The sequence below is a fragment of the Anopheles marshallii genome, chromosome X, assembly GCF_943734725.1.
Source record: "Anopheles marshallii chromosome X, idAnoMarsDA_429_01, whole genome shotgun sequence".
In the NCBI taxonomy this organism is placed as follows: Eukaryota; Metazoa; Arthropoda; class Insecta; order Diptera; family Culicidae; genus Anopheles; species Anopheles marshallii.
The window spans coordinates 17,144,549-17,160,828 of NC_071325.1; the positions used below are offsets into that span (position 1 = coordinate 17,144,549).

Sequence of the window (16,280 nt, forward strand, 5' to 3'; positions counted from 1 at the left end):
GGAAAATAATACTTCCGGAGGAATTGCTGCTTGTTTTCCTCGACACCCCTGTGTGCCCTATTATGTTCTAGACACAATATATCCATTTGCTTTGAATAAGATTCGTCTTTGTAGTGTTCTAAATAAACCCAGTGTTTTGCTCAGCGGTCTCCACACGACTGCTCTCTTTTTATTCGTCTCTCCTCGTCGTTCCAAGCTTACAATTCCAGGTTGCTATATAGTGTAAAAACCATTTAGAAGCATCAAAATTAGTTTTCAATATTTTAAGAAGATTTGCTTCACTTGTATCATGTTTTGTGATAACTGTTTTTTTTTAAATCTTTGAATATATATGATTCCTCTATTTTATTTTTACATTCTTGTATTATCACTATAATACAATGGTTAGAATGGTGAATTACACTATATTAATAATTTGTAAATGTCCCATTAAAAACCCATTAAGTAACTAACATTTCTTTCTCTAAAAAACGGGTAAGATTCTTCAGTTCTTAACAGAGAACGAGAAGCAAAATGGATTGGCTTATCCTGTCCTATCTCGCCTTGGGACATAACTGCTCCAATTGCATGATTGGATGCATCTGAAGTTAAAATAAAGGGCTTATTATAATCTGGATATGTTAACAAATCTGAAGAAGATAAAATGTCTTTTAACTTATCAAAGCACTTTACTTGTTCATATGACAGATATATTTTTTTATTGAATGCGGGTTTATTTTACCTCGCAGAGCATAAGTTAATGGTTTTGCAATTTTTGCAAAATCTTTAATGAATCTTCGATAGTAATTCATTAAACCTAAAAATGATCGTAGCATTTTTATTGTTGTTGGAGCAACGAACCTCTTTAGCCCTCTTTCTGGGGGTTGGGTTTAATTCCACTACTCGTTATAATGTGTCCTAAGAATTCAACTTCTTTGTGTAGATATTCGGATTTGTCCAGTTAAACCATTAATTTAGCTGCATTAAGTGCTTTAAGAATCGTATTCAAATTTTCCAATTGTTCTTCAATGGATTTTCCAAATACTATTACATCATCCATGTAAATAAAACAGATTTTTCCGATGTATTCTCTTAATACATCATCTATAACTCGTTGGCATATCGCCGGGGCATTTTTGAATCCGAACGGCATCCTGGTAAACTCATATTTCCCATTGTTGCGTCCAGCAACGATGACCTTTTCGTCTTCGATAAATCAACAAAAAAGTAACAGTTTCTGAATATATTCTCGATTAAAAAATTCACTGTTGCTTTCTTTACTTAAAAGAGGATCGGCGCCTCTTTGCATGCACTTATATAACTTTCATTTCCTCCCGATATCATTACTCTTTCCTGGATTCATCCGAACCGTATTAGGAACGATCAATTCGGATGAATGTCGCTAACCTGACGAACTTATCGTTACGCCCAATCTTTTTCGCCCAACCTTTTTCGCCTCGCTGTCTGTCTGCCAAAACTGTCAAACCGATGACCACTGTTTATAAACAACATAGGCAAATTACCAAGACACGAGGTTTTACCGTGTCTGGTTTGTGTAAAAAATAATTAAAAAAAATAAAAATATAAAAAATGGTTTTCTGGTGAGTTCTAATTTGAACATTTATTGAACATCTAATTTGGCCGATCGCGGTAAGTTGATTTTCAATTACTGCTAATTTTTTCTGGTGACCGATCGCGAACAGCAGTTTTTACCATTTACTGAGGTTCTACTGACGGTCATTTACCTGACCGTATTAGCACTGACTGTGTAGTGCCGTAGTCAACACCGCCTCTATCGACGATTTTTAGGTCCCACCGTGGTTGCTGGTATTGATGGCTGCGGGGTTCCGCTGCCTTTTCCTCCTCTTGCTCGAGGTGCTGACCGTCCGCCAGGCAGTTACGTCTGTATCGACTGTTTCTAGGTCCCACCGTGGTTGGTGGTATTGATGGCTGTGGGGTTCCGCTGCCTTGTCTCTTTGCTTGGGGTGCCTTGGTGTTTAATTTGGAGCTTGGCGTGCTCCTTCCTTGTTGCCAGTGGGTGGTCTCTTCTAGTGATGAGAACCACGCACTTGCCCTATGATTTGAGTGTCACTCTTACACACACGCAGTATGCTCCGGAGTGACAAGCAAGGTGTATTTTCGACCTTCGTTCGAATGTAGGAACGAATGTAGGACGAAGTTCGAATGTAGGAGCACTCTGGAGCCATCAAAATGTCGCACACAGAGCAAACTCCGGAGCAACTAAAAGATCGAATGAAGAGAACACATAGCATTCGTGATTAACACTGCCTTTAATTAAATCTATCTTATGCTTTTATACCCTACCTTATGTTTTAAATTTATCCTTCTTATTGCTAACTTGCAATGTTACTTACCAATCATGAACGATTCATGAGGCGTCGCTTGGCCGGATTATTATGTTCTGTAGTAGGTGTGGCAGTGAGTGCACGTATATTAGTGCTCGATATATTGCCGTGGTGCATTCGGAGCAGGACGGGTGAGCTTTAGTTTAGTATCTTACTGCTATGCGAGCTTTGCCTGAAAGTCTTCCGAGCACTAATTGGGTGATCGTTTGTTTGTTTTCAGTCGTTACTGTTTTTTTTTTAGTACTCTCAGGTTAGTTATTACTCCTTTCAACTCTTTCTCATTACCATCATACTTCGACACTAGTGAAGTGGTGATTTTAATTGATTTCATCACGTCTGCCATTTTGTTTGCGTGGTTAGTACTTCTTCTTTAAATAAGGATTCGTGTTTCCTAAGAAAATCTTGTATTTCGTTATACGTTTCTCTAGCGCTCTCTTTTAGTGTTGCAAGAGCACAAAGTCGATAGCATTTGTTCAATGGTTTTACCTGTTCATAGATCCTATCGAGTTTTTCTATTTTTTCGAATACCCGTTGCATTGTCTGTATGGTGTTATCTATTTCTGTATAATAATAGTGTGTGTTGCGTTTGGCTTCTTCTTCTTCTTTTTCTTTTGCAAGTGAGGATGTATCCTTCTGTGTTTTTTTACCGACCAGCAGTTTGTGAACACAATCAGAGGCTTACTCACTCTAGCTCAAGGCATTAATACCTGACATTTTAATCATATGGTCATTACATTTTGTTTTCCTGTTCTGTCATTTTCCTGTTTATGTTCTCTTGTTCTTTTCTTTAAAATTCAATTTCGTTGGTTTGTATAAATTTAACGATCTTTTTAATTTCCTTTCCAGTTTTTTCTTTCCATTTTTCTTTTAATTTTTCTAATGATATCTCCTTTCTGTTTAGTTCGTATGTTTTGCAGTCGAATACCATATGTCGTCCCGTGTTCGGTGCATTGCATCTATCACAGATTCCTGATTCTGCTATCTTCATTTTGTTGAGCCAAAATGGTGAGAGGTCATGGCCTGTTAGTAATCTGTTAGTTATTTTAATTTCTTTGGTCGTTATGTTGACACCTGTCTCCCACGGTTCGGGTTCAAAAGTTTTTTGGAATCCAAAAAATTTCTTCCCTTTCTTTTCGCATTGGTTTTCGTACCATTCTTAGGTTTCCTTTCTCATATTATTTTTAAGTCTCTGAAATATATCTATGTATCTTATTGTATTTCCTAGTACTGAATCACTGTTTGTTCCTTGTTTTGCAAGTCGGTCTGCCCATTCGTTTCCACTGATACCCACATGTGCCGGGATCCACCATATCTCGGCGTTAATTTGGCTACCTAGTTCATGTATATTTTTCACTATCTCTTCTATTTCCAATTCCTTCTTCGCATTCTTCAGTATTGTGCAACTTGTTAGGCTGTCTGTTAAGATAGCAATATTTCTTAGTTTTAGTTGATTAGCTATTTCAATTGCTTTTTCTATTGCTATAAGTTCAATCGTGCTTATTGTTGCATGATTTGCTGTTTTAAAGTTATAGTACCAGGTTTTGTTTTTATCTTTTATATAGATACCTATTCCACTTTTTCCTTTTGCGACACTTCCGTCAGTATAAATACTTGGTTTATTCTTTACATTTTCGTCTATCATTTCTAACGTCATTTGTTTTAGTGCTTCTTTGTTTTTCATTTTTTTTGTCTATTTTCTCTTTTATTTTCGTGTTAATTTTAACATATTCTTCAATGTCATTAATTTTTGCTATGGATATTTTGCTAAGCCAGTTTTTATGTTCCCTGATTATTTCTTCTTGGTTGGTTGTCTTTCTTTTCCTCTGGTTTGTTTTGGAAATTTCTTTAATTTGTTTTTGAACTGCTGGGGAAAATGTGTAGGCTTGGGTTATTTCTTTTCCTGCTATATATCTTCTTCTAATTTTCAGTGGTATTTCTGCATTCACCGCATGCAGTGAGTTCGTTGGAGTGGTTTTTGTACATCCCGAGCATTTCCTTAAGGCTGTGTGTGTGACTGTATTTAATTTGTTGCTGTTTGTGTTACTGTTGTTGATTGTAAATGAGGATCCTCTTTCTATTAGGCTTCTAATGGTAGATCGGTATATTGTTCTGGCCTTTTGGGGTGATATACTATTAGCTTTTGCGCATAATATTTTAAATATATTTAGTCTTTCTATCGCTTTGTTTTTCATGTGTTCTATGTGTTTGTTGAAATTAAGTTTTTTGTCAATAATCGTTCCAAGGTATTTGTATGTATTTACATTTTCTACACTGTTATCATTTAGCTTTATGCCTATGTTTTTATTTTTCCCCATTATCATTAGCTTTGTTTTTTCTATATTGATTTTTAGATTTATTGCTGAAGCTTCCGCTTCGAATGCTTGAAGGCTTATTTGAAGTTTTTTTTGTAGTTCTACCTCATTTCTCCCTGTTGCCACAATTGCAAAGTCATCTGCGTATTGTACTAGCTTTGTATTTTTGATCTTGCTTATTCTTTGGTGTAGCTTTCTTGTATAGATGTTGAATAACGTTGGCGATAGCACGTCCCCTTGTGGTAATCCATCAGTAACTAGTTTTTTTATCTTCTTATTGTTACTAATGAGTTCTACTGTTCTATTTTTTAAAAATTGTGCGATCCATTTCACTATTTGTGTGGGAGTATTTGCTTCAATTAAATTGTTAACCAATTCTATTAGTTTTATTTGATTGTACGCATTCTCTAAATCTAGAAATATAATTCCTGTCTTTAATTTTTTATTTTTGTTTTCCATTATGCAATTAATTAGATAATTTGTGCACGTTTGAATAGATCTTTTTTTCCTGAATCCAAAGGACGTTTCAGGGATAATTTTGTTGATTGTGCAGTGGTTATTTAATTTCTCCAGGACCGCCGTATTGCTGATTTTTATTATTGTTAATAAAAGTGCAATTATTCTATAGTTTTCGATTTTTTCTGGGTCTTTCCCAGGTTTTGGGATTGCTATTGCCTTTATCGTTTTGTATTGTTTTTTTTTATTTTCCCTTGTTGCCACATATTATTGATCTCGTCTATTATGCATTTCGTGGAGTTTGCATCTAAATGTTTTAGCATTTCATATGTAATGTTATCTACTCCTGGGGCTGTTTTCTTTTTTTTGTTGATTATGTTTTCCCATAGTTCCGGCTCTATTAATTTTTCTTCATTTACAAATTCTGGCAGGATTATATTTTCTAATCTAAAGCTACTGTTTTTTCCAAACGTCTGATCAAGTAATTTTTTTGCTAGTTTTTCGTTGTTATGTATTATGTTTTCTTCTTTTGTTGAATTATTGTTTCCTTTCATTCTTTTCACTATATCCCACAGTTCTTTGGTAGATGAGTTTTGATTTATTACATTTATTGTTTTTTCTAATTCTATCTTCTTGCTTTTACGAATCTCTAATTTTAGTTTGGCTGCTGTTTTTTTCATTTTTATCAAGTTTTCTAACGTTCTTAGTTTGTTAAACTGTGTTCTGGCTTCATTTTTTTTCATCCATGCTTTTCTGATGTCGACGTTCTACCATGATTTAGGTATATGTTTCAATTTGACCTTATTCTTTTTAATGATCTTGTTTATTCTTGTCCTTATTTGGCTGAAGCTTTGTCCGTTATCACAGTTTAGTTTTGCTATTTGTTCTAATATTTTGGCTTTTTTGTATGTTATTCTCTTTTTTATTTCGGTTTCTTGATCAATGTTTATATATATCATTTTGTGTTGGCTATTTCCTATGTGTTCTTCTGTTATTTTCTTGTTTATGTCCATATATATATCTTGTGTTACTATTGTCAAATCAATTGATGTTCCTCTTTTGTTTGTATCGGTGGGGATGTTGGTGGTTGTTTCGTTTTTTGTTATTATTAGGTTTGAGGTTTCTACCTCTTCCATTATGAGCTTTCCCCAGTTGTCCGTTTTTTCGTCACCCCAATATGTGTGATGACTATTAAAGTCTCCTACTACTATTGTTTTCTCTGTACAGCTTGTTGTAAGCTGGGCTATAACGTTTTTTACTTCCTCGTTGCTTGTTTTGTTTGAAATGTAGATCGATATTATCTTTAATTTTGTTTCTATTAGCTCAATTCCAGCAACTTGAATAAAATTGGAACTTTTTAAATTTTGGATTTTGGCATATCTTAATTGTTTTTTTACTAGGATGCAGCTCCCTCCGTATCCATCCTCTCTATCTACTCTCACTATGTTGAATCCTGGTATTGTAAATGTTTTTTCTTCCTTCAGCCATGTCTCCTGTAGGCATGCTATTGTGAATTGTCCTCTTTTTAATATATCATGCAATTCCTCTTTGCAATTGTTGATACTTTGCATGTTGTTTTGCAGGATTTTGATTTTAGTTTTTCTATCTATCTTTATCATCTTTATTCTCCATTTTCCTTCCTTGTTTTTAATAGATCTGCTACTATTTGGTTTCTCTTGAGATTAATTGTTTTGTCTTTGTCCACCTCCTCACTGGAGAATCCGGCGAGTTCCTCATCACTACTAATCAGTTTTGAGTCGGTGTCGGTGAGATCTTCGTGGTTTTCGTTATTTTCTGTAGTTGTTTCTTTGTTCTTTGTTTGGTTCTTATTGTCTGTGTTTATGTTTGAGTTTGGTTCTGTGTTTAGTGTTATGCTTGTCTGTATTTTTTTGATTTTTTCGTTATATGATGTTGTGTTTCTGCTTTCTTTTTCTGTTTTTTTTTCTGTATTGTTGTGTTTTCCGTCGTTTCTTCTGTTTTATTGTTTGTATTATTTTCTGTGGTTTGATTTTGTAATGTCTGTGCAAAGGTTTTCTTTATGTAATTTCTTGGGATAGTTGTCTTCTAATTTCTCTCGCTTCTTTCATCGTTAATCTTTGTTTGATTTGTATTTTTTAAATTTCTACTTCGTCGAGGTAAATTGGGCATTGTCTGTCTAAAGTACTATGTTCTTCTACGCATTCAAGGCATTTCAGTTTTTTATTACAATTGCTTTGTTCTTCGTGATATGCCTCTGCGCACGTTGCGCATTTTTTGTTTCCTCTGCAGAATTTTTTTGAATGTCCTAGTCTGAGACAGGTCATGCACCTTAACGGTTTCGGGTAGTACTGCTCAACTTTTACGTCGTAGTAATACGCTACGTTGATTTTTCTTGGCATGTTTACGCAGTTAAAGGTTAATATGGCGGTATTAGTATTTTCGTATTTGCCGTCCTTATTTTTCCTTTTTACTATGTATACCTCTTTTACTTTTTCGTCCTTGAGGCCCTCGAGCAGCTCTTTATCGGTGATATTAGCGATGGCGTCGCATTTTATTACTCCCTTGGATGAATTTAGTCTATCATGCTCTCTCACTTCCACGGGCATGCCTATATTTAGCTTCATCTTTGTTAGTGTTTTAGCTTGGTTCCTGTTTTTTACTAATACTAGTAGATTTCCGTCTCTCATCATGGATACTTTTCTGGGATTTTCTCCTAGTGTGGCTTCTAGGCCCTTCTGCACCAGAAAAGGGTTAACAGAGTTCAGCCGTTTTATGGGGTCCTTGCTTTCTATCACAAGAAAGATCTCCTCGTCCATATTCCCCTCTCCTATCTCGATCCGTTCTCCTCTGACTCTTCTTTTTTTGTTTGTCCTTCTCGGCGATATCGTTCCTAAGGGCTCATAGTATGAGCCGAAGGCCGATCCGCCCCCGGGGTCTTCGACCCCCATCGTTTGTTAGTTTTTGTCCTTACACTACTCCTGTTTTCTTTTTTCCTTCCCTTTGACCAATATGAGTAATAATTTGTTTTTTTTCAAATACCTTGCTCCGTTGTCAGTAAGCCTTTATTCGTATTGTTTTTCACAAATATCACTACCGGTCGGTTTGAAATCACACTGTCGAATGCGCGTTTGGCTTCTCATGCATATTTGGCCAAATGGCTTTGTTGTTGTTTGTCTCATGCATGCCAAATGGCTATGTTGTTTCAATGAAAATTAAATTCGGAGTTAAAAAACTTCAAATTCATTGCCTGCCATCATTATGGTATTCAAGGTGGATCAATAGCGCAACATAGAACGTGTTTGCCTCTTTTTGTTTGATGTATTGACTTTCTGGTGCCATTTTTATATTGTTCGATTCCATTTCTTAAAAAAAATGTTTTCGTTGTTCAAATAATTGTTATCACTTTCTTACGGCAAAGAATTGTTTATTTTGTCACTAGGTCGAAATAGCACTTCTAAAATTCATCGCTTTAACGCACAACATCGCCATTTTGGTTGCATTCTGTATAGCCCCTGTAACAAAATTCAGTCCGATAAGCTTTAAGCGGCGTCCGTTAAGACAGCCCGTTAGAAACGCTTAACGAGCTGAAGGATAGGCAAAAACAGAGACCTCGCGAGCTTAACGGGCGCAAAAATATGTATCCTTCATACAAATCAATGATGTCACGCGTGTTTGTATGGAGGATACATAATTCCGTTACACTCGCGTTTCTGGCGGAGGTTACGGTGACGGGAACATTATGTGTCCTCCGTACAAACACTGTGTGTATACATTCAATATAAGTAGGTTATAATGTTTTTCCAATTATGTAGGTCGGTGTTTGGATAGTGAAATTGGGGCCTCTCTTCTAATTCGAGAAGAGCGGCTAGGCGGATGTAACGCTTGGGTCAAGACGATGGCAAGATAGGATTAAGACAAGACGATGCCGATGCCATTGGTTTAGTTGGTAAAATTGACCTAAAATAAAAGTTTTTGTTATTAAAGGATATTGGTACGGCACTCGTAGAAGATGCGTAACGTGGGGCGGTCGTCGTTTCAGAAGACTTGAGTGACGACGGAGTTTCGTTCGACGCGTTCGGTGAAACAGGCAGGTATGTGGAAAAGGGTAACGTAGATGACGGAGCTGTGGGCTGCTCTGCACTGCTCGGCTGATATCCAAATGATATCTTTTTAAGAGTGCTTTTAAAAGTGTCGACAAATCGCTCAGCCTGGCCGTTTGACTGAGGATGAAACAGTGGAATAGTTTTGTGTTCAATTCCGTTTCGTGAATAAAACTCTGCAAATTCAGCGCTCTTGAACTGCGTAGCGTTATGTTGTTGTTGTTTCTGCTTATAGAGACTTTGCGACTTGCGACGACATTCGTCTCTTGTTTGTAGGTGGCTCGTGTTATTGTCTTTTTTTTTAATTTGATTTTTTTTTTCTTATAATTTTTTTTTCCTATATTTGGTGGTAAAGGTCGGTAGCTTTAAGGAATTTAAGCAGGTTGGATTGGCTTATAGGGTTATCGGACCGAATGAAGTCTACGTTGTTAGATATATTAAATTTGTTGCGTTGAATGGTGTAGCCGTAGCATTCAGTTAAGATATGGGGTACGGTGATTGTTACTCCGCAATAGCAGCAAAGTGGAGGGTCTGATTTGATGAGTCGGTATCTGTGTGTCATGTTTGTATGTCCTATGCGTAGGCGTGTGAGTACTTTTTGATCAAGATTGGATTTTACATCTTCCCAAGTGTGTGTGTTTGATTTGGTTAGTCTTAGTAGTCAGTGGTGTTGGACGTCCCAGTATTTGTACCAGGTATTTTTTATAGTTGAAGTGGCCCAGGTTATCATATCTTGCTTTGATATTTCGGTATTCTGACTATTTGCTTCTTCACGGGCTTTGTTTGCTAATTGGTCAGCAGTCTCGTTCCCTTTTATACCAATGTGACTTGGTATCCAACAGTAGGTGATATTAGCTTGGGTATTTAGGTCTTCAAGTCTTTGGATATGTGGATTACGTGATCTACCATTTTCTAACGCTTTGAGTACGCTAAGACTGTCGGTGAATATTACGTTAGGTTTAGAAAGATTTGTGTCTTCTTCTGCAGCTATGAGGATGGCAATTGCTTCAGAAGAGAAGATTGAGGTGTTGTTCGGGAGTCTTATTGCGCATTTACATGTGGCTGAGAAAATACCGCAGCCCGCACTTTCATTTTTTACTGAACCGTCGGTATATATTTGATGGTGAAATTTGTATTTATTGTTGATCATTTTATAGAAATATTGGCGGGTAATGGTTTCAGTGTGATTTCGGCAGCTGTAGTAGAGGTCCAGATCTATTGCAGGTGATTTAGCGAGCCATGATATTTGACCATATCTTACCTGTTTAATGATGTCAGGTATGTGTTGGTCAGTTTGTTGGAAGAAGTGCTGTTTGGTTCTATGGATTAAAGATTCCGCTTTCAAATCTTTTTCTAACATTCTGCCAGTTATGTTGATTAGTTTGTTTGATACAATGTGTTGAAATGGGAGCTGACCGCTTTCACAAAGGAGTGAGTCAATCGGGCTTGTTATAAATGCACCTGTGGCACATCTGAGTGCGGTGTGGTAAATCGGGACTAATTTTTTAATGAAGGTTTCTTTTTGAAGAGATATTATTTCAATACCATAAAGTATTTTAGGTAAGAGCCATGTTTTAAGGATGGTAATAAGGATAGTGCGGGAAGAACGGAACCGACCACAACCGAGCATTTTGAACAAGAGGATTCTGTTTTTAACTGTGTTTTTTAGAATGGTACAATGTTTGGTGAACGTGAGCTTAGCGTCTAAAGTGATTCCTAAAATTTTCGTGTTTTTGACTGTTGGAATGTTCACTTTATCTATTGTAAGTTTCAGTTGTGACTTATTTCTTTTATTACTGGAGTGAAAAAAACGTATTGCTTTGCATTTGTTAGGTGATATTTCGTATCCAGTGGTTTTAGACCAATTTTGGATGCTGTATATACTCTTTTGTAGATTTCGATTGGATAGTTTGGGTGAGTGGGAGGAGGTGATTAGTACTATATCGTCTGCATAGATTAGGATTTTGGTGTGAGAGGGAATGGACCGGAGAAGTGACTCGGTACTGATCAGGAAAAGTGTTGGAGAGAGATGGCTCCCTGTGGAACCCCATTTTCAAGGGATCTAGAGTCTGATAGTGTATTAGAGTTTTTTTACTTTAAAGGTCCTGTTGGTAAGGAAGTTTTGAATGTAAGCCATTAGGCGACCTCCGAAACCCCAACTTTTTTTTTCCCAACGATGCAATTTAGTAGGGATATGGGACGGTAGCTTTCAGGATTTAAGGGATCGTTATCGGGTTTTAATATTGGGACGATGAGTCCCAACTTCCAATCATCAGGGATGATACCTTCATTCCAAATTTTACTGTAGATGTTTAGCAGCGCTAATTTGCCATCTAGGGGCAGGTGTTGTAGTAGTGGGTATGCGATATTATCAGGTCCTGCAGATTTGCCTTTGCATTTCTACAAAGCCCAGTTAAGTTCCTGAATAGAGAAAGATTTATTGTATGGCAGGTGGTTTAGGTTGGGAAAACTGATAGGATTTTTTTCCGTGGATATTTTGCGTTTAATGAAGTTGGAGGGGAATTTTGCGGTGGCGGAATTGTTATAGAATTGGTCAGCAAAGATTTCTGCGACTGTTTTTGGATCGGAATGGAAGGAAGAGCTTTTTGTAGAATGGTGTTATGAGGAGAGCATCTTTTATTTCCGTGCGTACCGTTATCACTCACTAGTGTAATTGGCAACCCGAAACGTGCGATGATCGACCTTAGGATCGTAATGCTTAATGTAATGCTCGACGTTTTTACAATTTCCGGCCACTTAGAAAATGCGTCGATAACCAGCAGAAACTATTCTCCGATGATGGGCCCAGCATAATCAATGTGGATACGTTGCCATAGTGCTGAGGTGTTGGGCCATGATACTGGCTCTGGGTGTGGTGGTGATTTAGCTGCTGCTTGGCATTCCTGACAGGATGAAACGATGTCCTTGATGTCTTCATTGATGAGTGGCCAGTAGACGTGACTTCGGGCTAACGCTTTTATTTTTTGCATACCAGGATGCCCGAGGTGAAGCTGAATAAGACATCGCTGATGAAGACTTTTTAGTATCACCACTCTCTCCCCGAACAAGATGCATCCTTCGATCTCTGACAAACTCTCCTGTCTCGAGTGAAAACGGGCGTTAAAGGAGCTGTCCCGGGGCCATCCTTCTCTTAAGTAGTAAAGCACTTTCTTTAGTGTCGTATCCTTTTTGGTTTCTTGTTCGACATATCTGCAGGTTATAGGATACTCGGCCAATGCATTAATTGCCAATGCTCTTATGTCGTTCTCTACATTTAAATAGGCCTTCGGATACAGATGCTGTAGATACATGGTTGCAAAAGGTGTCCATTGGTATTGCACACGAATGACTGATGACACGAATTGTCGCCTGATGAGATTTGTTGCCGATTCTAATATTTGCTGTTAATTCGCCCTCTAGTTGCGCCATTTTTCACTATCAAGACCCTTTCAGTAGGATTTGTGATCATTGCCCCTTGTTTTCTTATGGTCTCCAACCGCTTGCATTCGGCAGACAGCTGCTCTAAAGTGATGTCCTTTTTGTCCTCGATATAAGCTAAAAGACGAGTTCGACTGTCGGCATCTTGTTCTTCTAGGAGGCCACACACGAATACTAAACATTTCAGCTTCGACACAAGCCCGGTTTACTCTGTAAGCGAAGGCCAGCATATCCTCCGTGTGTAACTTGGTGATGTTCACACACTTGAAACGCTTGCTGAGAAGTGACTCCGTTTTGCCAAATAACTGCTTTAATTTGTCCACGATGGCATCGAAAATGAAATTTGGTGGAGAGCTAGACAAAATGAAATTGATTAGTCTTTCATGCTCTGCAGGACCCAACTTACGCAACAGCAATCGAACTCTGGCAGCTTCATCGTGTTGGGAGGCATCTTTGGTTAGCAAACCCTCGAAACGGGAGAACCAAGCCTCGAACGTAACACCAGTGTCAGGTTCGAACCGAAACTCGGTAATTTGGTTTGCTAGCGCGCTCCATATCGGTTCCGAATTGCTGGTCACTGTCTGTTGCTGCGGATTCTGCTGTGATTCTGCGTAATGAATACAGGGGGATTTCGTCCAGTGTTACGTTTTGTTACAATAGGGGGGAGGGGGTCGAAAATTGACAAATTTTTGCGTTACGTAATAATTGAATAAGCCCTTAGACGCACACTTCGTCGACCATTGGCAATGGTGTTTATTTCGCATCTTAACAGCTAATTCAAATTAAATAATTGCTGACCGATCGCGAACAGCAGTTGTTATAGCATGCAAATTGCTGGTCGGTTTGCGATCGATGATTAGGCCTTGTGTGACATCGGTGAGCACTTTCAATGCTATGGAACCTATGGAACCTATGCTATGGACCAGTGGCTGATCGGTTGCAAACGCCGATTTTATTTCATGAGAGATATTGGGCGAATCGCTGAGTTGTCATATTGATCACGTGACCACAACGCGTTGGTAACACTTAGTGTGCGTCTTACTACGTTCTTTGCGCACTTAATGTTCCAAGATGTCATTGCCTTAATAGGTGCAATTCACTTATTGATATCTTGGAGATCGCGGGCACTTTATTACACCTTTAACTTAGGTGTTAAATCGTGGTCTTAAACCTTTGATCTTACTGCTGATACAGCTTTTATTGCCGATATTTGTTTGACAGAGGTGAGCCTTTGTCGTTGTTGGGTTGTCAAGCATGGCAGCGTTAGCCTCCGAATTAACCGCTTTGTGGTTTCCAAGCTCTAAGTTAGTTGCTTCCGACTTATCCAATTGTTATTATTAGGTGTATTGTACTTGTCAACATGAGAGTGTGTGTCAACCGGGATGAAGCGCGTCGGAGTGGAAACGGTACTTAATCTCCACTCACAGGTGACAGGGACTGCCACCTGGTGATGTGTGCGTAACGTTGACACACTCAGGGAGATTGCTGAACACCAGAGCACCGATCGGACATTGAGGGTCTCCGTCCTAAAGACAAGATTTAACTGTTATTTGTAAAAGCGTATATTCATTTCGTTTTATGTAATAAATTGTATTTGTGTAAACCAAAGATACAACAGTGGCGACGAGGACGACTTAATCTGCGGACTGCAAGGAACCAATATCAAGCGACGGCATGAATTTCAACGATGACGCGCGGCAGCCATTGCAAAACGGTCAAGAGCAGCAGCAACGGGTCAACAACCCGATCAAGCCGAGTGTTGGCTGGCTTCAGGAGCTGTTTAGGAGACAGCAGGAAATGATCGTGCAACAGCAGCAAGCGTTCATGGTGCAGCAAGAAAAGCTGATAAGCAACGTTCTTGCGGCCGTTACAACCCAGGAGAAACCCGTGAGTGCGGAGCAAATCGTCGATCTACTAGCCGGAAACATCAAAGAGTTTTGCTACGATCCCGAAACGAAGGTTACGTTCGCCGGATGGTACGCGAGGTACGAGCCGCTCTTTGAAAAGGATGCAGAAAAGCTCGACGACGATGCGAAAGTTCGGTTACTCCTACGAAAGCTTGGGCTGGCCGAGCATGAGAGATACTGCAGCTACATCATGCCTAGGAAAGTGAATGATTTCAATTTCGAGACCACAGTGAGGAGTATGAAGGTGCTGTTTGGCTCCCAAGAGTCAAAAGTGAGTCAACGTTTTAAGTGCTTGCAGCTTAGTAAGGACGCTACGGAGGATTATGTTATGTTTGCGTGTCGTGTGAACAAATCCACTGTTGAAGCAGAGCTAGCAGGACTGTCTGAGGAAGCTCTTAAGTGCCTTATATTCGTGTGTGAATTAAAGGACGAAAACGACTCAGACATACGTATGCGTTTATTGCGTAGGATTGAAGAACGGAATGACGTCACGCTTGGGCAGCTCACTGAACAGTGCCAAATGTTAACAAACCTACGTAATGATACTGCTGCTCTCGGGGAGCAGCAGAAGAAGATAAACGTGATCAATGAGGGCACTAAAGGTTCGTTCAGAAGAAAAGATCACGCTCATTCACGTAGACCCCACTATACTGTGCCTCACACTGATAAGCCCAAGGTAAAATGTTGGTTATGTGGAGAAGGGCATTTCGCTAGGAAGTGTTCATTCAAGAACTATAAATGTGCGCAATGTCGGAAACTAGGGCATAAAGAGGGATTTTGTCATTCAGCATCCCAGTGGTCCGGAAGGCAACAAAAGTATGTAAAAACAGTAACGGTTAACGTGATTGGAATGCCAAAATGTGGTTATGCGGACGCCATTTTGTTAGGTAAGCCATTGCGACTAATGATAGACACGGGTGCGGACATTACGATCATATCGGAAGAAAAATGGCACTATTTAGGTAGACCTAAGTTGCAACCAGCGTCTGTGAAAGCAAAATCGGCGACAGGTGATAATCTAGCGATTTTGGGCGAATTCCAATGTGCGGTGTTGGTTGGACAGCAATCCAGAGTGTGTACAGTGCGTGTCACTAGTGAGGATCTGATGTTATTAGGAAGAGACACAATGGAAGTATTTGGATTGTGGGACGTTCCTTTGAAATCGGTTTGCAGTAAGGTGAATTTGGCGCAAATATCCAGCGGCAGTCTGAGGGAGAAATTTCCAAGGCTGTTTTAGAACGAGCTTGGATGCTGTACAAAGGCGAATGTTCAGCTTAAGCTGAAGAAAGGAGCGACTCCTGTGTTTCGGCCGAAGCGTCCAGTGGCGTATGCTGTGTTGCAGCAAGTCGAAAGTGAGCTGGAAAGGCTGGAGGAAGAAGGTATCATCACGAAGGTGGATTTTTCGGAGTGGGCAGCGCCAATTGTAGTGGTACGGAAAGCAAATGGTACCATAAGAATCTGTGGCGATTATTCAACGGGTTTGAATAACATGCTGATGCCTCATCAGTATCCGCTGCCATTGCCAGAAGAGATCTTTGCCAGTCTAAGTAAGTGCGCATTGTTTAGTCAGATTGACCTCTCCGACGCTTTTTTGCAGGTAGAGGTAGCTGAAGAGTACCGTGAGCTGCTAACCGTTAATACGCACCGAGGGTTGTATCGATACAATAGACTACCACCAGGAGTGAAGGCAGCGCCAGGTGCCTTCCAACAGATTATGGACACGATGTTGGCTGGACTGGTGGG

The 16,280-nt window shown here is 39.2% G+C and overlaps 1 protein-coding gene across 1 annotated transcript; it reads left to right on the forward strand.

Moving 5' to 3' along the window:
- Positions 1–14,304: 14,304 nt before the first annotated feature.
- LOC128710954 (uncharacterized) lies at positions 14,305–15,298 on the forward strand. The gene is made up of 2 exons (XM_053805821.1): positions 14,305–15,139; positions 15,252–15,298. The coding sequence occupies exons 1-2, from the start codon at positions 14,305–14,307 to the stop codon at positions 15,296–15,298; spliced, it is 882 nt and encodes a 293-aa protein (XP_053661796.1).
- The last annotated feature ends 982 nt before the right edge of the window (positions 15,299–16,280 follow it).